General features: G+C 42.6%; 1 protein-coding gene across 3 annotated transcripts in view; it reads right to left on the reverse strand.

The window, feature by feature from the left end:
- The window catches only part of LOC111952530 (RING finger and SPRY domain-containing protein 1), a 19060-nt gene extending 4000 nt beyond the window's left edge, over nt 1–15060 (reverse strand). The window contains exons 1-9 of one of the 3 annotated variants that reach the window (XM_023971315.2): nt 14642–15060; nt 13405–13939; nt 9701–9753; nt 8275–8387; nt 3174–3300; nt 2307–2365; nt 2105–2171; nt 1902–1997; nt 1545–1660 (exon numbers count right to left, since the gene is read on the reverse strand). In XM_023971315.2, the coding sequence (XP_023827083.1) occupies nt 1545–1660; nt 1902–1997; nt 2105–2171; nt 2307–2365; nt 3174–3300; nt 8275–8387; nt 9701–9753; nt 13405–13766 (993 nt within the window). In that variant the 5' untranslated portion in view covers nt 13767–13939; nt 14642–15060. Of the gene's footprint in view, nt 1–1544; nt 1661–1901; nt 2034–2104; nt 2172–2306; nt 2366–3173; nt 3301–8274; nt 8388–9700; nt 9754–13404; nt 13940–14641 lie in introns of all 3 variants that reach the window. The other 2 variants (XM_023971314.2, XM_023971313.2) reach the window with 2 other exon arrangements.
- Between the last annotated feature and the right edge of the window lie 143 nt (nt 15061–15203).

Genomic DNA, 15203 nt, shown 5'->3' on the forward strand with positions numbered 1-15203 from the left:
ACTGCAAATATTGACTCTTTGCATCAACTTCATGTAATTGTCAATAAAAGCCTTTGACACTTATGAAATGCTTGTAATTATATTTCAGTATTCCATAGTAACATCTGACAAAAATATCTAAAGACACTGAAGCAGCAAACTTGGTGGAAATTAATATTTGTGTCATTCTCAAAACTTTTGGCCACGACTGAAAAAAGTTTATTAGGTACACGCCCCCCCCGTTGACGAAAATGGATAGCTCCTATAGACAGTGAGTCACGTGGCCGTGGCTTGCTATATAAAGCAGGCAGACAGGCAATGAGGCATTCAGTTACTGTTCGATTGAACGTTAGAATGGGCAAAACGAGTGACCTACGCGACTTTGAGCGTGACGTGGTATGATTGTCAGTTCCTGGCGCGCCGGATCCAGCATCTCAGAAACGGCCGGCCTTCTGGCCTTTTCACACACACACACACACACACACACACACACACAACAGCGTCTATAGTTTACCGATAATGGTGCAACAAACAAATAACATCCAGTCAGCGGCAGTTCTGTGGGCAAAAACAGCTCGTTGATGAGAGCGGTCGAAAGAATGGCAAGAATCGTGCAAGCTAACAGACGGGACACAAACAGGCAAATAACAGCACAGTACAACAGTGGTATGCAGAACGGCATCTCGTGAACGCACAACTCGTTGGTCCTTGTCACGGATGGGCTATTGCAGCATCGACCACACCAGGTTCCACTCCTATTAGCTAAAAGCAAGAAGAAGCGGCTCCAGTCGGCACATGATCACCAACACTGTACAATTGAGGAGTGGAAAACATTGCGATGAATCCCGGTTCCTGTTGCATCATGCTGATAGCAGAGCTATGATTTGGAGTAAGCAGCATGAGTCCATGGCCCCATCCTGCCTGGTGTCAAAGGTACAGGCTGGTGGCGATGGTGTGGGTAATGTTTTCCTGGCACACGTTAGTTCCCTTGATACCAATCGAGCAATGCTAGAAAGCGACACCTTGAAGAATCCATGCCCCAAAGAATTTAGGCTGTTCTGGAGGCAAAGGGGGGGGTCTGACCTGGTACTAGATGGGTGTACCTAATAAACTGGCTACATAATAAACTGACTACAGTGTAATGCTGGCCTTTCCCATGACTGGAACATATAGTATAATAATTCCTTATGTGTGCAACACAGTGCCCCTACAGAAAGTTGAGTTTGGATCATTCTAGTCACTGCAAGACCACTGCTCTGTTAGGCTTGTTAGATAGTAAGGCTGGGACAATACCAGGATCACAATATTCTTTCCATGGCAAAAATGAAAACCCGAAGCAGAACAAACTCTTTGGTCCTTTAAAAACCTGCTGTATGTAAAATATTGTGCTATAACTTGGAAAATAAATAAATGTGACTCTGGATGACAGCATAATGTTTGTTTCCAACATCAGGAAAGTTTTCCTAAAGAAGTTACATCCGCTTCGTGTTTTGTTTCCTTGCCACGATACTAATGAGATCGAGATGCTGGTTTTGTCCCGGCCCTTCTACATAGACACCCCTCACCTCGAGTCCACTAGGAGAGATCTTAAGATACTCGCTGACGTCGTTGCTGTTCAGCATGGCATTGATGTTGCTCAGGTTCACCTTCTCATAGGTGAACTGACGACCATCTTTCAGGACTGAGGAGAGGGAATGGTATAAGTCAGTCTCTCACACACACACACACCTCCTCAACCAATCTCAACTGTGCTGCTAAGTGCATATTCTGAAGGCACATCACACCCTGCAAGGAGCTTAAAGCCTCTTCACACAAGGAACAATGGACTGCTGCTAAAGCCAAGAGCACTGTGGGGAAATCTGTTGTGTGGGGAAATGTGGATGAGAACTGTCCTCACTAACATGATGTAGTCTACTACTCACAGAGGTTATCCAGGCTCCATTGGGAACAGAAGCCGACCTGGCGCTTCAGGTAGTCTGTGTGGTCAGCCCACGATTCCAGAATCCCCAGCCGGTCACCTATACACGACTCGGACACTGTTAGCTTGTTCTCACCTGCAACAGTGAAATATGACAGTTAGTTGTCCGTTTCATGGCCAATGTACAGGAGTTGGGGACAAACTTACTGGTCTGTGAGAACTTCTCCAAGGCTATGAGGGCAAAGAGCATAACAGTAGGATGTGCCTCAGAACTCTGGGAACAGAGATTGACATAAATTAGACAAGGTCTCATCCTCATTCTACAGAAAAACGACATGCAACCCAAGTACATGACTATTGACAGCTTGTAACAGAATTTATGATATTCTAGATCTGTGTGTTCTCTCACCAGGCTCTCCAGCAGGTACTCCAGGGTTCCAGGGCTCAGGAGTCCAATGCTCGCTGGACCTGAGAGATGAGACATGTGGAGTGGGCGTTAGGAGGAGAAACAATGCTCAGGGCCACAGTAAAAGCACAGGATTGCACCAAGGTTACCTCAGATCTTCCAGAGAAAGAAAAGGTGCAGTTCACAGTTTGGGTTGTAAACAGACATTTTTTATTTAACTAGGCAAGTCAGTTAAGAACAAATTCTTATTTACAATGATGGCCTAGGAACAGTGGGTTAACTGTGTTGTGGGTTAACAACTCTGTGTTGTTTTTGTCGCACTGCGTTGCTTGATCTTGGCCAGGTCACAGTTGAAAATGAAAACTTGTTCTCAACTGGCCTACCTGATTAAATAAAGGTGAAATATACATATATATTTTAAACTGCCTTGTTCAGGGGCAGAACGACAGATTTTTACCTTTTCAGCTCAGGGATTCGATCTAGCAACCTTTCGGTTACTGGCCCAACGCTCTAACCAATAGGCTACCTGCCGCCCCTACATTGATTAGTAGAGGCAACCCCTGTTGGGTATGTCAGACAGACTGAATAATTTCACCCTGACCACCCTCCACAGCCCAGTGCTGCAGGCTCAGCAGAGCTGTCAGAGCAAAGGCAGAGCACTTTGGCCATGTCATGACAGACCAACTCAAACCTGCTGGATCAGCGCTTTCAGTTCACACTGACCACTTGATATGCTAAAAACTGGTTGAGCAGCTCGGGTCAAATAACCTGGAGCATTAGAGAGCATTTTCATACATATTCACGCGGTATATTCTGTGAGTTGGTGTGTGTGTAAGAGAATGAGGGAGATCAGGTTGCATCCACACTGACCAGCCAGTTTCTCAGCCAGGCAGCCCAGTACAGCTGTAGTGTTGCGGTGCTTGGAAGGGATGACAGCATCCTGGTGGGCCACAGTGGAACTCAGGCTCAGCATCCCGGACAGCTTCTGTAGAGCGTCCTAACAAAGTAAGGGAAACAAGCACTGTTATGAAAGTGCAACACAGAAAAACCTTTAGATCGGCAATGTTCAAATCTACTTAATACCCACTTTCTCTGTAAGCCTATATGGAATAAAACAGGTAAAGCAACAGGCTACACTGACTAGATAAACAAAAACACTGAATCCCTCTCAATAGAGAGTAAAAATTCTGAGCCAAGAAGATGAATCTTTAAGAGACAAAAGTACAGTGCTGACTCAAAGCAGAGAAATACACTAAYAGTTGGCCTCCAGCAGAAAAACCCTGTACTTGACAATAAGATTGGCGTGTTGTGATCAGCTGCTCTCAAGGAGTGCGTAGGAGTGGACAATCATGCTTTGAGAATTTGCGCTTTGAATTAAGAGTACTGTGTAGGCATAAGGCAAGGAAGATGGATCGTAGCGACATTACAGGTAGGGCCCTATAAAATCTGTTTAAAAAACCCAGAATTCCATTTAGTTTTTCCCAAATTCCGTTCTGCTTTGTTTTTCAAGGTATCTGTTTTCCCCATTTTTTTCAGGTTTTCGCTCAAAATCACACTTAGAACATACTATTTAGTTTTTCTATAAACTAAGTCCACAACAATGATTATACCACATCCGGAGACCTCTTTAGAGGTCTGGAAAAAATATAATATATATAGAATTTAATCTAACTGCGCACCAGCCAGAGACCGTCGTTTGTTAGCGATGTTTCTGTAGCGCTCATGTGAATGCAGTGCCCCCCCCCTCTCCTAAATTTAATAGTAAAGACATACTTTAACTGTAAAAATGTATTACCCTTTTAAAATGTGCCATGAACACAACCAGTCATGTTCTCATCGGATTGTCAAAACAAATCACTTCAAAAAGTAGGTTACGTTTGCACATTTATRCAAAATAAATTTCAGCATCTGAACAGTGCACTCATTAACTTTCTAGCAAAAACTCTCACTGGAGAAAGTACCCGAGCGAGCGAAACAGCACCCCTCTGTCTTAATATACACTGAGGGTACAAAACATTACAAAACACTGCTCTTTCCATGACATAGACTGACCAGGTGAAAGCTATYATCCCTTATTGATGTCACCTGCTAAATCCACTTCAAATCAGTGTAGATGAAGGGGAGAAAGGTTAAAGAAGGACTTTTAAGCCTTGAGACATGGATTGTGCATGTCAGCCATTCAGAGGGTGAATGGGCAAGACAGAAGATTTAAGTGATTTACAGTGGCTTGCAAAAGTATTCACCTCCCTTGGCATTTTTCCTATTTTGTTGCCTAACAACCTGGAATTAAAATGGATTTCTTGGGGGGTTTGTATCATTTGATTTACACAACATGCCTACCACTTTGAAGATGCTAAATATTTTTTCTTGTGAAACAAAGAAAGACGAAAAACTTGAGCGAGCATAACTATTCACCCCCCCAAAGTCAATATTTCGTAGAGCCACCTTATGCAGCAATTACAGCTGCAAGTCTCGGAGTATGTCTGGGATTTTTGCCCATTCTTCAAAGCAAAACTGCCCCAGCTCCTTCAAGTTGAATGGGTTTCACTGGTGTACTGCAATCATACCACAGATTCTCAATTGGATTGAGGTCTGGGTTTGACTAGGCCATTCCAAGACATTTAAATGTTTCCCCTTAAACCACTCGAGTGTTGCTTTAGCAGTATTGTTAGGATCATTGTCCTGCTGGAAGGCGAACCTCTGTCCCAGTCTCAAATCTCTGGAAGACAAACAGGTTTCCCTCAAGAATTTCCCTGTATTTAGCGCCATCCATCATTCCTTCAATTCTGACCAGTTTCCCAGGCCCTGCCGATGAAAAACATCCCACCAACATGATGCTGCCACCACCATGCTTCACTGTGGGAATGGTGTTCTCGGGGGAGTTAGGCAAGGAGGGCATTAATCAGAGAGGCAACAAAGAGACCAAAGATAACCCTGATAACCCGGTGTTGGGTTTGCGCCAGACATAGCGTTTTCCTTGATGGCCAAAAAGCTTAATTTTAGTCTCATCTGACCAGAGTACCATCTTCCATATGTTTGGGGAGTCTCCCACATGCCTTTGGCGAACCCCAAACGTCTTTGCTTATTTTTGTTCTTTAAGCAATGGCTTTTGTCTGGCCACTCTTCCGTAAAGCCCAGCTCTGTGGAGTGTATGGCTTAAAGTGGTCCTATGGACAGATAATCCAATCTCCGCTGTGGAGCTTTGCAGCTCCTTCAGGGTTATCTTTGGTCTCTTTGTTGCCTCTCTGATTAATGCCCTCCTTGCCTGGTCTGTGAGTTTTGGTGGGCGGCCCTCTCTTGGCAGGTTTGTTATGGTGCCATATTCTTTTGATTTTTTAAATAATGATTTAATGGTGCTCCGTGGGATGTTCAAAGTATCAGATATTTTTTTTATAACCCAACCCTGATCTGTACTTCTCCACAACTTTGTCCCTGACCTGTTTGGAGAGCTCCTTGGCCTTCATGGTGCTGCTTGCTTGGTGGTGTTGCAGACTCTGGGGCCTTTCAGAACAGGTGTATATATACTGAGATCATGTGACCCTTAAAAAAAGTCCACCTGTGTGCAATCTAACTAATTATGTGACTTCTGAAGGTGATTGGTTGCACCAGATCTTATTTAGGGGAGCTCATAGCAAAGGGGTTGAATACATATGCACGCACCACTTTTCTCTTTAAAACAAGTTATTTTTTTCATTTCACCAATTTGGACTATTTTGTGTACGTCCATTACATGAAATCCAAATAAATATCAATTTAAATGCCAGGTTGTAATGCAASAAAATAGGTAAAATGCCAAGGGGGATGAATACTTTTGCAAGGCACTGTAGAACGGGGTATGGTAGTAGGTGCCAGGCACACCGGTTTGAGTGTGTCAAGAACTGGAACAGTGCAGGGTTTTTCACACAACAGTTTCCCGTGTTTATCAATAATAGTCCACCACCCAAAGGACATCCAGCCAACATCAGACAACTGTGGGAAGCATTGGAGTCACTTGACAACTTGTAGAGTACATGACGCAATGAATTAAGGCTGTTATGAGGGCAAAAGGGTGTGCAAAGCATTATTAGGAAGGTGTTCCTAATGTTTTGTACACTAAGTATATGTAGAACATGTATCGGATTCATTGCCATACTCTTCTTGGCCAGAAAGCAGGTGGTGCTCCAATAGTGCTCACTAGATTAGTGTCTTAGGTGCAACAGTGTGTGATGATTATTTTTACAGTCTATGGTAAGGATGGTCAGGAAATCGTTGATTAAAACCCAATTAAAATAGGTTGATGCATGTCGATTGTGTAAAGATGACACCTCATAACAGAATGCAATATTGCAAACTAGCATACAGAACCACTCCTTCCCGATCTGAAAACAGCGATGAACATAACATGTAGCAACAGGCATGTGGGGGAAGGGTTCTTGAAATGTAACATCCAATCAAAATCTTGCCGCTTGCAGTCAGCGAACCATTCAAACCATTTTTACAATACAAAATCCTCCAGACCTCCAAGAGAGGCGTGACAGCAACATGATTTTTAGTTATGGCATTGCCGACATGAGACTACTACTAAACTAACATATGCAATTTTTTTAAGATGGTCATACCAAGGAAATTTAGGTATTTGATTTGGAATTTTAGGACCCCTGTATAAAGGAAACATTGAGTTTGGGCTTACTGCTATTAGCCTATAGACACACTGAATAACAGATTCATACACGGAAAAACAGATGGTAAATGTTTTTTATAAAAAAGGAAGTCTGTTTTGAAGTGTATGTCCTATATCTAAGAGATAAAAGAAAGCTCAGGATTTAAAAAAAATTTAACTGTGGAATTACCTGTATACCTTTGACTATAAATTCCATTAATTTTTCGTCCCGGTACCAGGTTACCTCCAGAGTCCCTGTGACACTTGTGTGTGTGTGTGTGTAGAACAGAATGGAGTACACCATAGTGTTCGTGGGAGTCTCATCTTTCAATAGAGGGGTAATATTAATTTGTAGGCCAAACCGTTTGGTTTTTCCATGAGAAGACATATTTATTTTTGAGACATCTCCAGGTCTGASAAACAGTGCTGTAGCACCTCCACCTTCCACCGCGGATTCCGGAAGACCGACATCGGCTGATGCGGTGGATAGAGACGCAGCCCTTGCAAAAAAAAACATCTCTAGCTTAACATGGGGATTTTTTTTTTGCATTTATTATACCTCGAGCAGAGCTTGGTGGGCATCAAGCGGATAAATTATTATTACATTTTTTATGCCCAGCTCATGAGGCCCCTTGATGATGTGAGGCCTAAGGCAATTGCCTCGTCTGCCTAATGATAAGTCCGCCGTTGCCTCTTCAGAAAGTTTTAGGGAGGCCTCCCGAGTGGGGCAGCGGTCTAAAGCACTACAGACCCGGGTTCGATCCCAGGCTGTGTCACAACCGTCCGTGACTGGGAGTCCCATAGGGCGGCGCACAATTGGCCCAGTGTCGTCTGGGTTAGGCCGGGGGAGGGGGCTCTACCTGGCTCATTACGCTCTAGCGACTTCTTGTGGCGGGCTGGGCGCCTGCAGGCCCACCTCAAGTGTTTCCTCCGAGACATTGGTGTGGCTGGCTTCTGGTTTAAGCGAGCYGGTGTTAAGAAGCGCGGTTTGATGAGTCATGACTCGACCTTCGCGTCTCCCAATCCCATTGGGGAGTTGCAGTGATGAAACAAGATCATAATTGGATATCACGAAATTGGGGAGAAAAAGGGGGTAAAAAATACAAGGAACGTTTTAGGGAAAATACAAATGACTGATGTATTTGTCTTGTGAAAATCGTGGGCAAATGAATGCATTTTTTAATAACTTGAATACATTTAGTTGATTTCCTACATTTCAATACATTTTTGAATTCCTTTTGAAAATGTCTGGATTTTGTCCACGTTCTCCAGAACGCAGATTTTATCAGGCCCAAGTGGGAACTAGAGACCCAGATGGTAACTAGTACTTACTTTTGTGGGCAATGGGCACTCGTCAAGCAGCAGGGTGATCACAGCTGGTCCCAATGGGTCGTCCAGTGGTATCACCCGGATCAGAGACTGGACCACCTCCAACCAGCCGTCATCTTAGGTAGCATAGGGGATGGGACAGGGGAGGGAGTGGAGGTTAGCAGCGGAGAGCAAAACTGGTAATTAACAGCCCCATTGCTCTTTGTAATTAGTTGTCACACTTGATGCAGATATGCGGTCATTGAGGTTGTTGAAACATGTCTGCTTGGGGGCTTTCTTGTGCATCATCACTCAACTGGCCAGAAACCGAAACTCATTTACGGTTGAATTCTGTTGAAAGTGAGGAATTTTGGGGTTTCTCTTCCTCCTGCCAATCCTCAATTCAAAAGAATTGACTCATTTCTAACCTTTCCCTGTGATCAGACTATGCAACCCACTGTGTACTTCCCTCTGTGGCAACAGCAGCACATAAGGCAGATTGATGTCTTTTACAGATATCCACAACATCATTGATGAACATAAGAAAAGCTGAAATGCGGTGGTGAATAAAATACTAGTGACCCTTTATATCCCACCACCAGCTACCCCACTCCTATCCCTGATAAGGCCCAYGAATAACTCCATTCTTCCCTTTCCATAGCGGAGAGTCAACACCTGACTGCCCTGCCCCAAACCTACAACTCTCTCAACCATCAAAGGAAGAGATGCACGTATAAAGTAAACAGCACAGTTGTGGCAATGAGAGGGAACGAGACATGCTGGAGGGCAGGATACAGTAGTTAAGACCCAGTTAGGCTGTGCTAAATCCACCTCTTAGATACCAGCCAAAGAAAGGCTCAGACCTGCCACTCACTAGCATAATGCTCTGGAAGCATGGGTCTTGTTCTCAAAATGAATAGCTTTAACGGGGAATAGTAAAAGGTTACAAACAAGGCTCTTCGGTCTCTCTTTATGTAGTGTTGTCTGTCTTGTCGTGATGTGTGTTTTATTTTACTTATTTGATTTCTTTTTAATCACAGTCCCCGTCCCCACAGCTGGCCTTTTGCCTTTTGGTAGGCCGTCATTATAAATAAGAATTTGTTCTTAACTGACTTGCATAGTTAAATAAAGGTTAAATCAAAAATAAAAGGCTCATTAATGTAGAATGAACACATTCTAGCTGAAGGATCAGATGAGATTGACTAATAGGCAGGCAGAAAGGCACATTATGGCCTGAGGACAGAGACTGACTGGGTAGCCAGCATTAGCATCATTATGTCGGCTAGAAGAGCCTTGAACAACCTTAAGATCCACTAGTCATCGATATCCGTAGGTTACAGCTGACAAGAGGCCTCACTAAGTATTTAATTTGACACAGAGGAGATAAAGCATCAGAGGACAGAGTTCCTCTTACTGTTCTCATAAGCAATCATAAGTACATCTGTCTTACCCGTTTCTGCCATCTCATGCAGCGTGATCATGGAGTAGGGAGGCTCTTGGTCACTGACAAAAAAACAAAATGTGATGGTGAACAGAGAATCTTGTGACAATGAAGTTCAATCATTGGTTACGTCTGGTCTAAGCAGTTACAAAATTCAGATGACAATTCGGAGGCAGAGAGAGTGGAGCAGTGTGATGGATGTGCGTGCGACTGTTGTCGTTTTGTCTGCGAGCGAGACTGGCCCATCGGCCTCCCTCACCCTGCCTGTAAATCTGACCACTAACAGCAGTAATACTGATCCCTGGGGAACCCCTCCTGGATAACCCAAGAGGAGAATCTGTCTTCAAATCCAATCTTATTGGTTGCATACACATATTTTTCTGCTGTTATCACAGATGCAATCCTTATGTTTCTAGCTCCAACAGTGCAGTAAGACAACAATACACACAAATCACAAAAATAATTKGTCTGGAATATACAGTACTATTCAAAAGTTTACACCTACTCATTCAAGGGTTTTTCTTTATTTGACTATTTTCTACATTGTAGAATAATAGTGAAGACGTCAAAACTATGATATAACACATATGGAATCATGTGGTAACCAAAAAACAAAAAGGTTTTAAACAAATCAAAATATATTTGATTTGAGATTCTTCAAAGTATCCACCCTTTGCCTTGATGACAGCTTTGCACTCTTGGCATTCTCTCATCCAGCTTTATGAGGAATACTTTTCCAACAGTCTTGAAGTAGTTCCCACATATGCTGAGCACTTGTTGGCTGTTTTTCCTTCACTCTGCGGTCCAACTCATCCCAAACCATCTCAATTGGGTTGAGGTTGGGTGATTGTGGAGGCCAGGTTATCTGATGCAGCACTCCATCACTCTCCTTCTTGATCAAATAGCCCTTACACAGCCTGGTGGTGTGTTGGGTCATTGTCCTGCTGAAAAACAAATGATAGTGGGACTAAGCACGAACCAGATGAGATGGCGTATCGCTGCAGAATGCTGTGGTAGCCATGCCAGTTAAGTGTGCCTTGAATTCTAAATAAATCACAGACAGTGTCACAAAGCACCCCCACACCATCACACCTCCTCCTACATGCTTCACGGTGGGAACCACACATGCGGAGATCGCCCGCTCACCTACTGAGTCTCACAGACACGTCGGTTGGAACCAAAAATCTCAAATTTGGACTCATCAGACCAAAGGACAGATTTCCACCYGTCTAATGTCCATTGCTCGTGTTTCTTGGCCCAAGCAAGTCTCTTCTTATTATTGGTGTCCTTTAGTAGTGGTTTCTTTGCAGCAATTCGACCATGAAGGCCTTATTCATGCAGTCTCCTCTGAACAGTTGATGGTGAGATGTGTCTGTTAGTATGAACTCTGAAGGATTTATTTGGGCTGCAATTTCTGAGGCTGGTAACTCTACTGAACTTATCCTCTGCAGTTGAGGTAACTTTGGGTCTTCTCTTCCTGTGTCAGTCCTCATGAAAGCCAGTTTCATCAAAGCGCTTGTCATTTCTCTTTGCTTATGTGAGCTGTTTTTGCCATTATATGGACTTGGTTTTTTACCAAATAGAGCTATCTTCTGTATACCACCCTTACCTTGTCACAACACAACTGATTGGCTCAAACACATTAGGAAAAGAAATTCCACAAATTAACTTTTAATTTAAATGCATTCCAGGTGACTACCTCATGAAGCTGGTTGAGAGAATGCCAAGAGTGTGCAAAGCTGTCAAGGAAAAGAGTGGCTACTTTAAAGAATCTCAAATATAAAATATATTTTGATTTGTTTAACACTTTTTTGGTTACTACATGATTTCCATATGTGTTATTTAATAGTTTCACTATTATTCTACAAATGTAAAAATAAAGAAAAAKCGTTGAATGAGTAGGTGTGTCCAAACTTTTGACTGGTACTGTGTGTATAATATATACATACACACACACGGTCAAAAGTTAACATCTCAATTTTTCCAGTTTTTATTGAAATTCACATMTTAATGTCTTAATGTACTCTGAAATTAAATCATAGAAAAAATAAACAATTGGGAACCAAAAAATTATGTATTAGTTTTGTTTAACAAAATGTAATCTACATTTTTTACTCAAAGTAGTCACCTTTTGCAGTTAACAGCCGAACACACTCAAGTCATTCTTTCAACAATGGAAATCAAATWTTGTTCGGAAAGTTCTTCCCAACACTGTTCTAGAAGTTCCCACAAATGTGTTGCACTTGTAGGTTGCTTTGACCCTTCTGCCCAGTTCATCCTAAACCAGCTCGATGGGGTTTAAGTCTGGAGACTGTGCTGGCCATTCCATGATTTGAAGCCTACTGTGTTGTTKTTTTCTTCTAAGGTAGTTGTGACATAGCCTGGAGGTATGTTTTGGGTCATTATCTTACTGTAGGATGGACCCCTGACCAACTAGGCGTACACCAGAGGGTATGGCATGGCACTGCAAAATGCTGTGGTAGCCGTTTTGGTTCAGGATCCAGCCAAAGAGCCCCAGACCATCACACATCCTCCTCCATGTTTGACAGTTGGTGTCACACACTGAGGAACCATCCTTTCTCCTACTCGACAGCATACAAAAACCCTGCGTGATGAACCGAAGAATTAACATTTTGAGTAGTCCACTGGCAGTGCTTCATGGCCCAGGCAAGCCTCTTTTTCTAATTTTGCCATCTTAGCAATTGCTTTCTTACTGCCACTCGACCTGTCAAACCTGCAGCTCGAAGTCTTCTCTTCACAGTTGAAACTGAGACTTGCTTACTTCGACCAGTGTTTAGCTGTGCTTGAAGCTGTTGTCCTGTGGGCCACCTATCACGCAAGCTGTTGACTATCAGAAACGTGTCTTCTGATTCTGTTGTGGCTTTGGGTCTGCCAGACCTCTTKCCGTCAGAGTTTCCAAATGCATTTTGATGGTGRAGGAAACTGTACTCACTGACACCTTGGCTTTCTTTGCAATTTCTCTAAAGAAAATAACTACACTTTTAGGGGTTATAATGGTCTGTCTGTCACCTTTTGTTAATGCCTTTTCCTCACCATTATGATAGCAATATACTACTTCCTGCTGTACAATGTCCAAATAATGCTTAAGAGGGTGTAGTAACACAGTCTGTTCCAACACTGCTTTTATACAGACAGAAGGTTTTTGTAAGTAATCAACAAAAGTTGGGACACCTGTAGGAATTGTTAGTATCAAGGCTCAATTTACTTCCATTGCTGCAGAACAGCTGTAAGTTGTTAACCCATTACTTGTTCCATGAAAAAGGCCTTTTTTTAAATAAAACTCTGAAATGTACATTATTTTTCAGTTTTTGATAACAAACCTTTTCTTTTCTTTTTTTTTATACCTCTGGCAGTTTGCCGCTTACCTTTGTACCATTTCAGGTTATTACCTGGACTTGATCGGCTTCAATCTCACTAAAAACTGGAAAAATGGGGATGTTCTAAAASTTTTGACTAGTAGTGTGTATGCATGCATACATACATACACACTCACCGAACAAAAATATAAACCTCAAGACCATGTTAATGACCATGTTAATGCCTGAAATGCCAACAAAAGGGAGTGCATAATCTGAACAAACTATACTACAGTCCTGACACATAATATTCAACTACACTTGTGAAGGGAAGCAAAGTTTATTATGCATGCCACGGCCACTTGCTTAGTTGGAAATTACATTTCAAACACTTACTTGTCAACTAGAGTCCTGATCACAGCAAGTGTGTCCAGCACCAACCCGTCCACATTTTGTTTCTTCCGGCGAGGTTCATGGGGTCCCCGTCCACGGCGGGGCGGTCTGACTGGGTCCCGGGGCCGACTGGTTCGTGCCTCCGGGTGATCAGCAGCAGTGTGATCAACTCGCCTGAGCTGCCCGCGAGTTGCCGATCCATCATCCACATCACTGTCTTCTCTACAAACACAGCTGTTTCCCATGGTTCTGGTTGTCCTGAGGCTTTCCCAAACCCCTAGTGAATGTAGCTGCTCCAAAGAGAGCAGTAGAACCTGTTCAAGGCTCCTGCTAGCACAGAATGCAATCCAAGAAGCTACTATCATATCATTTGGCGCACTCGTGGAGGCGTCTCATGACGAWCCGGGTGGGGATGTCAATCATGGTGCTACTCTGCAGATGGATGGCAACTAGGAGGAGTGGGGCAGATCAGCAGTGTTACAGTGAACAATAATCGTCATACAGGAAGGAAGTCCACGTGCACTTTCCAAACTCTGACCTGTGTAAAATAACATTGATGAAAAGAATACATGTTCAAGATAAACAAAATGCACTGAGAAATTAAAATATGTAGCTAACTAGTGTTGTTGATTAACATTAAAGAATATACTAGTTAGCTAACATTATATACGGCTATTTGGTACAGTTTAGTTGTTAGATTTCAGTCAAATTTACCTGGCTAGCTAACGTTAGTTAGATAAGCTTGTTATGACTAATTTATGCCAAGGCTAAATTGACTGGCTGTAACAACATCCATGTTGAAAAGTGTAATGCGAGTTAGCTGGTGCTAACGTTACACAAAATAATGGTAAATAGCTAAAACAGCCATGTTGAAACTGCTAATGCGAGTTAGTTGTCTGGTTAGCAGCTAACGTTTACGTTACACCAAAGATAACAGCTAACCCTTTTGTCTGTGGTTACGCTGTTGACCCCACAGGAAGCTATTTATTGTATATAATGAGAGACGTTTTATTGAACTGTAGCTAACTACAATTAGTTTAACGTTACCAAATGAGTAAGCTAACCTGCTGACTGTTAGTCAGATAACTAGCTAATTTAATAGCTAGCATTAGCCATTTTTCACACCCCCATGTTACATGACAACATTAAATGTGSCTAAACTAGCTAATGTTTGCTCTCATGAGATGCTTGTTGGTTCTATATGGGCGTGAAAATAATAGCTCGCGAGCTAGCTACTTACCTTCCAAAATAGCTGGTAATGTCCTCAGATAGTTAACGAGTTACGACAATAATCAAGATGAATAGGCCCCTGGAAAGCTTTACGAAAAACGCTTTTACTTTAAACTAGCTATCTACCCGTTAGCCAAGCTAGCTAGGTAGCTAACTAAACAAAAAGGGGAGCTTGCAAGACCAAACTAGTTAGTGTAACGTTAGATGGTTAACAATCCCATTTAATCTGCTCTTTATTGATTCAATCGGGTATAACGCCCTCAAACCCATTTCTTTAATTTCGTGTACGGCTGTACTGATAACTAACTAGCCTAGTTCCGTAGCGTCAGCTACCCCCCACCCCCCCACGATCAGCTGTCTTCAAATGAATGGGTGGTGCTGATGTCAATGCCAATGGAAGTTTTCTCAACATTCAACACATGACATCCAGCATTCTTCTACAACCAGTAAATTACAGTCTTATGATTTAGAATGTGTAATATGTATGTGGAAACGAGATAGTTTTACAGGTAGCCTAAATGAAAATAAAGTATGTGCGTGCATTCAACCACAGCTTTCAGTTGTATAATCAG

Source organism: Salvelinus sp. IW2-2015, linkage group LG26 (assembly GCF_002910315.2).
Source record: "Salvelinus sp. IW2-2015 linkage group LG26, ASM291031v2, whole genome shotgun sequence".
NCBI lineage: Eukaryota > Metazoa > Chordata > Actinopteri > Salmoniformes > Salmonidae > Salvelinus > Salvelinus sp. IW2-2015.